Consider the following 7,414-nt stretch of genomic DNA (forward strand, 5'->3'; position numbering starts at 1 on the left):
AAATATTTTTTTATGCTATGTGTATATTAAAATTAATCATACTAATAATATTTTTAAAAAATATTAATGAAAAAAATAAAATAAAAGGAATCAAATTCCCTTGATGGTAATAATATATAGTCGTATAGCTAATAAGACCATCAATCCAGAGGCAAAGACACATACGAGGCGCAAAGGAATATACGAACCACCTTTGAACTACGAGATAGGGAAAAGCAGAAAAAGATTGCAATTATTTATTTCAGACACGCATTATTTAACTCATGAGAAAATAAAAGCCATTATTGTTGTACCATATACCATATAACTTCCTTTTATGTATATATATAATAAATAGTACAAATAAATTCAACGTGTCATCAACACAATATAAATAATAAATAATGTCCAAACACACACTGCTCTATAATTCACAGGTATGTAATTAACAATATATGCTTTTATCAAGCTCACATATCCGTTTTAAAATATCTTTGCTTTATATATATTGGTCGTATTAAAATATATTAAATTTCAAAAGTACCAAATCTATTACAATGTGACAAATATTTCTGAACAAAAAGTGTAAAAATTCATATATTAATACTGTAAATTGAGTTAAAGTGATTTTTTAATTATTTTTATTTTATACACTAAGTTAAGAAATAATTTCATTATTGAATGAATCATATTTAGTTTTGCGATTCATTGGGTAATATACATAGATATATATATACGAAATAAGAGTAAGGGCAAGCAATTACTTGTATATTAATTGTAACACCTAATCTTTCTCAAACATGATGATTACACATTTGGGTGAAAGCAAGAGCTATAATATTGAGTTGGTAGTAAACTTGGTTATCCTTCGTTAAAGGAGAGGAAACACCTTTCTTTTCCTTGAATTGATCTTCACACGTAGTCGGATCATCCGAGGCAGCGCTCAATTTTGTGAGGGCAGTGTAGAAATCCTTGGACCTGAAAGCGGCCGCGGCGTCTTCCAAAGTCGACAGCGAGTCCTCGTAGAGGTCGAAGCAATCCTTCAAGCAAGCCCTCACGTATGGATCAACTAAATGGTTATTGTTCCTCAGGAGCCTGGAGATTTTGGAAATGATGTTAGTGCCGTTGGACTTTGTTAGCTTAATTACAATGACCACAAGATCTTCTATGCTGTTGGGTTGTGGTGATGAGTGGTTCTTGGATATGGATTCAATAAGGGAATTAACACAGAAACCATAGCTTAAGTTTTTTGGGTCGGTTTCTGACGCTTCCTTGCATGATTTAGTGATAAGGTTGATGTAGTTGGAACCATTTGAGAATTGGATGATGAAGATTAAGATGAGAAGGAAATTAATTACTAGGCCTGATGATGATGAGGTGGAGGACTTCATTTTCTTGCACTTTAAGACCCTTGCTTGTACTTGCAATGTCAATATGTATGTGAATTGTGTTTCTGATGCATATGCATTTATATCCACAATTAGGGCTATTAATTTGAAACTTCTATGGGAATCTAATGATATATATTAATTCAGGATTTATTGGCATTCATTATAGTATATAATATTATCTATTCTATTCTATAAAAATTAGGTTTTTGTATTTAATAATGAAGTTGATGTGGCATATTTTTAAAAATATTTTTTAATTTATTTTTTTAACTCATTAAATATAATTATTATAATAAATTAATTATATTAACTAATTGATTTGATTAAATATTTAATAATCACACAATTTATTATAATGTATATCAATTTATTTTGATAGTATTTTTTAATTTATTTCTTTTAATATTCAGGTAGTATTTTTTTAATTTATTAAACTAAATTAATTATACTAATTATGTATATTAATTAATTAATTTGATCAATTTATTAGTCATTAAAATAATAAATCTATAAATAAAATAGACAACTGAGATATTTTCAATTAATAATCATATCAAATCAAATTAAATCATATCTATTGAAGTATTGAGTCAAATTCAAATCATGTGAATTAATGACCAAACTAAAATAAGATAATTTCTTACTTATTCAAATTGAATGTAATAAATACAAATTAATTTTGATAGATAATCATGATCTTCTAATCTTTTATATATAAATGGCCACAAATCTATAAAAGTTAAGGTTGCGAGAACCGGACTGGTCAATAAACCAGTAAAGTCACTGATTCAATGATTCAGTGGTTCGACCGGGGTTCAACCGGAGTTCAACCGGTTTAATTAAATATTAAAAAAATTATATATAATTTTAAACATATATAGTCATCCTATCATTTTTAAAATGAAATATGGATTTAACATTCAAAAATGATGTCAATTTAATTGGAATCACTTGGATGGCAGGCACCAAGAACAGAACTCAATTTAAAACGAATGACCTGGTAAATACCTTCCAACTTGTGCTCTATCCTTGGTAGCCATGGATGCACCCAAGTGTGGATAGGAATGGTCTCTCGATGTGGTTTCCAAGTATTCTATAGCATTTCACAATTTTGACAAGACTATATTGTCCAATATGACAGTGAGGACTTAAAGAGGAAGTAACTTCTCCCACAAATTAAGAAATCGTAGCATTGGTTCAAGATCCCGTGCTCATATCATAAACCTTCATGATTTTATTTCTGTTTAAAAGTAAGAAAACAGAAACAAAAATAGAATCGGAAATCGGGAAGCAAGAAACAAGAAGTAGAAGCAGCAGAAGCAAAAAGCATGAAGCAGAAGCAAGCAAAAAGCAGAAGCAAGAAGAAAAATCAGGAAAGCAAGAAAGCAGAAGCAGAAAAATATCAAATTATTCCAACATCATAATTAACAACCAAAATAAAGAAACTCTTCATCACAAATCATAATTAACAACCACTCAGACTTAATCCAAAAAATATCAAATTATTCCAAAATCATTCTAATAAACAACTCAGAATAATTATAATCAACAAAAATAAAATAAAACAAAAACAAAAACAGCAACTCACAATGGTTACAATCAACAAAAAAAATGCAACAACAACAAAAGTTCTGTCCAGAAATCAGACTCCAAATTCAACAGAAGGGCAATTCAGAATCTGAGGATCATTATAATCAACTCCAATTTCATAAACATTGGCAATTCAGAATAAAATAACAAAATAAGCACAAATTAACAAAACCAGTAACTCAAAATGACAAACCTTAAATCAGCAACTCAATTAGTAACAGTAAAACCAGCAAATAGAGGAGACGAGGAGGAGGAGGTGACACCGGCAAGCACAGTATTATCAAAATCCAAGCCACAGTGCTTACCGGCGGCGAGGAGGAAAGGGAGTGACACCGGCGAAGAGAAAGAGAGCGCGCTTGAACAGAGGAGACGACAGCCATAGAGCTTCCACACGACGGCGAGGAAGCTTCCTACAACGGTGACACAGCTTCCTAGGACGGCGACGGAGCTTCCTACAACGGTGACATAGCTCCTGCGATGGCGACAGAACTTCCGAATGCGACGCCTCTACCCAGGGGAGACGAGTTCGTCGTTGACAATGAAGCGTGGTTGCGGGGCTCTGGTGGCTACGGGGCGCAGTGGCTGCGTTGGCTGGAGGGCTGTGGGACGGCGAAGAGGGGCTGTGGGAGAGTTGAGAGCGTGAGAGTTGAGAGTTGAAATTGAGATTAGGGTTCGTGGCTTCGTGCATTTAGCTTCTCTTTTTCCTTTTTTTTTTTACCTTCAAAACGACGCCGTTTTGAAGTTTATCCAAATCAAAAACTGCTAAAAAAATCGGACGGTTCTCCCGATTCACCAGTTAACCGTCGGTTCGACCGATTTTTTACCGGTTTTTTGCTATGCGGTTTCTGACCTTACCCGAACCGGCTGGGTGACCGGTTTCCGATTTTTCTGGTTGAACCAGCCGGTCCGGTTCGATTTTCAGAACCATGATAAAAGTATCTGTAATGCTTGGTATTAATTTTATTTTATTTTAGGTTTTCAAAATGTCACATAAATATATGTGGACTATATATTATAAGACTTGATTTAAAATTTAATGTAAAATTTGTCACTCTAATACATGGTTTCATTTCAATTTAAATTTTAAATCATTTTTATTATTTTAAATAAATTTAATTAAATTGTGAAAATTTAATTAAAATAAAAATATAAAATTACAAGTTTAATAATTATATACCATATTTAGATTGAGAAAAAATTAAAATTTTATAAATAATTTAAACAAATTGCGTTAAATTGATTTGGTTCTATTTTTCTACTAAATTGATAAGATAATAACAAAAAAAAGTAATAAAATGCAAAGTATAAATAAGCACATCTAATTTATTTGAGTAAATTTTAAATGAGTCGTTATTAACGTTATAATAAAACAACGTTACAGTAACACCATTAGTATTTATTTAATAGATGAGTTTAGATAAGTGGTAATATTTCACTCTTTTTTTTAAAGTGATACGGTATTTCTTTATTGATATTGGTTTTCATTTCAACAATGATATTCAATGCACATTTCAATTTTAAATCAGTTCATTTACTATACAGGTCAAAATTGATATCTAAAAGTGATCTTATTGGATCGAAATTGCTCTAAAAATCATCATTTTTATCGTTCTTACTATTTCAACTCTTCTTTTCTTTTTTTTCTTTTTGTATAATTTCTTTTATATTTAAATGTACTCAAAATGAGAATGTATGGATGAATGTTTAATTGATTGTTTGTTTAGCGAATATGATAACCTAAAAATGACTCAATTTAAGCATTTTATCGTTGTCGATGAAAGTTAGATTGTAGTAATTAAGGTGATCAGTATATTTTTTATAGTATTGGATAGAAAAATATTTGATAAAATAAATATACTAATTGTAATATTTTTTTGACAATTTATTATTTTTTATCTAATAAACAATATTCATGTTGAATATATTATTTTAATCAGAAGTTATATATAATTGATTAATAATTTTATGTAAAAATACTTCTATAATAATTAAATATCGTATTATTAATTCGTTAAAGTTAATTCTCGTATGATTATTCAAATATGTAATACTATTTGATAGAAAATTAGATATTTATTTTTAATGAAGTGAACAAATTTTTGACCTAATCACGGTTAAAGTTGAGAAAGATTAAAAAAATACTAATAATACAAACATTAAATAATTGATGAAGGAATTAAAAACTTGGTCCCGCAAGAGCTGACCGAAAGCCCTAAAACTGTGTTGCTTTCAGAGGACTTTCTGTTGTGATTTGGCCGCTTTTAGTAATCTTATCCATGTACGTCATATATAGCTAGAAGCCAATAGAAATTTTGTCACGTAACGCATGAATACATGTGATCTCTTAAAGCAAAGGAATTGGGTGACAATGTGACTTATAGTAAGAACAAATGGAATTAAGTTGGACGTGCCTTTCATAGTGTGTATATATGACATTGCAGTCACATTCAACATAAAGTCTAATAAAGAATAACGTAGGAGAAGCAAGCAACATTTATCTATTTTTACTGTTGGATGATCGTATTACTCACTATACAACCGTCCCTTAGCTTTTTTCTTATCATGGATATATATATATTTTTTTTCAATCAAATTTAATTAAGATGGCATAAGTCTAGAAAGAAAAAAAAAACATGTGCATATGTCACATGCATTACAAGAAAATCATCTATTCAACTATATTTAAAAAGTATAACTAAAAATGAAAAAAATGATGCTTTAGATAAAGACTATATTTTTTTGGCTTTGAGGACGCTTTAATGAGAGATGTCTATTCGGCCGTTGCCTATTTTCAAAGTTTTGGCGTTGAGAATAGGATGCATTTTTCAGGTGATAAGTTTGATGACCAAAACTATATTTTTCATCACTCATGCTTACCATATTACCATAATATGCTACACTTTTCTTTACCACTGCATCACTTTAAAAATATAACAACATTTTATATAAGCATAGCCTTTTTGTTCCTAAACTTTTATTTTTAGTTTCTATATATATATAATATTCTAATAATTTTTTTAAAAGAATAAAAATTATTCTTAAACAAAATATATTTATAATAAACAAAAATATTGGATTGATCAAAACAGAAAAATTTAAAAATTCTTTTTTATTCTTTTTACAAACAGGCACATAGAATTCTATATATAAGTAATACGCAAACACACGTATATATATAATTACAACTCCTATTTCTTTTTACAAGATTTAATAATAATGACGAGAGAAAAATATATAAGATAATAAAATTAAAGTACAACCAAATATTTACTAGAATTTTTATACTTTTCATTCGTTTTCAAAAAAAAAAATAAGGATGTAGAGAGGTGAAAAATTAATCACAAGGTCTCATCAGAAAAATTTTAAAATTGTCATAAATAAGTATTCATATACATCTTACACTAAATTAAGTATACCAATATAAAAATATACATGAGACCACTTAAAATTTACTACTAATAAACTACAAAAAACAAAATATTATATATTATAAAAATATCTTTTAATAAAAATCATCATTAATTAATTATACATTTTTTAATTCTCAACACTCCATCTTTATTAATAAATGATCATAATAAACATCTTAATCTTTATTAACATCATCAAAATTATTCTGCATAACTACATAAAAAATATTATAATTTAAATAAAGTACAATAAAAAAATAATTAACATCTTAATTATTTACGGTGTCAAGGAGGTGTCCATGATATACAGAGAGGGCGCCTAGCGCCCATAATTCAAGCCCAACGCCTAATTTCTTTTGTCATTATAAAGTTTTTGTTTATTTGTAGCAGGTTTTTCTTTTATTTATGGATGTTTATAATCCTTACAAATGATTTATGAAAATTTCTAAAATCTCCAAAAATTTGAAGTGCCATGAAGTCTTATGGGAGTTTTTAAAAACTTTCACAATCTATTCAGTGAAAAATTTTGTGTGTGTTTAGTGGAGGTTTTATATTAAACTTTTGTGGTAGTTTTAAATCACTTTTATGTCAGTTTAAAACCCTCACAAATTAATTTTTTAATTTAACAAAAATTAATTATTTTGTGAGATTTTTAAACCTCCACAAACCTTATAATTATTTATTTTTAATTTCAAATCATTCATTAATCTCATCCTATTTACATTCTCACAAATTAAAAGTTAGTTTTTAATATCAAAATTAAAAAAAAATCTAAGTAGAAAACATCTTAAAACTAGTAATCACTAAAATAATATACTTCTTACCATATCAAATACAAATGCTTAAATATCATTAATATTAAGTTGTCCTTCTAGTGTAGTGACATCAATATTTATTTATTTAATTAAAAAGAATCCGATAAAGTAAAAAGTAAATAGCAACAAAATAAATGATGACAAGAGAACTATGACTGAACAAACCCACATCCGCAAAAACAATAAGTACATCCACCAATATCAGCTGGCATTTCTAGTCTGCCAGTTA

General features: G+C 28.4%; 1 protein-coding gene across 1 annotated transcript; it reads right to left on the reverse strand.

Moving 5' to 3' along the window:
• Positions 1-685: 685 nt before the first annotated feature.
• Positions 686-1,426, reverse strand: LOC107483954 (putative invertase inhibitor). The gene has a single exon (XM_016104570.3). The coding sequence runs from the start codon at positions 1,368-1,370 to the stop codon at positions 774-776; it is 597 nt and encodes a 198-aa protein (XP_015960056.1). The 5' UTR covers positions 1,371-1,426; the 3' UTR covers positions 686-773.
• Positions 1,427-7,414: the final 5,988 nt, after the last annotated feature.

This window comes from Arachis duranensis, chromosome 1, assembly GCF_000817695.3.
Source record: "Arachis duranensis cultivar V14167 chromosome 1, aradu.V14167.gnm2.J7QH, whole genome shotgun sequence".
Lineage (NCBI taxonomy): Eukaryota > Viridiplantae > Streptophyta > Magnoliopsida > Fabales > Fabaceae > Arachis > Arachis duranensis.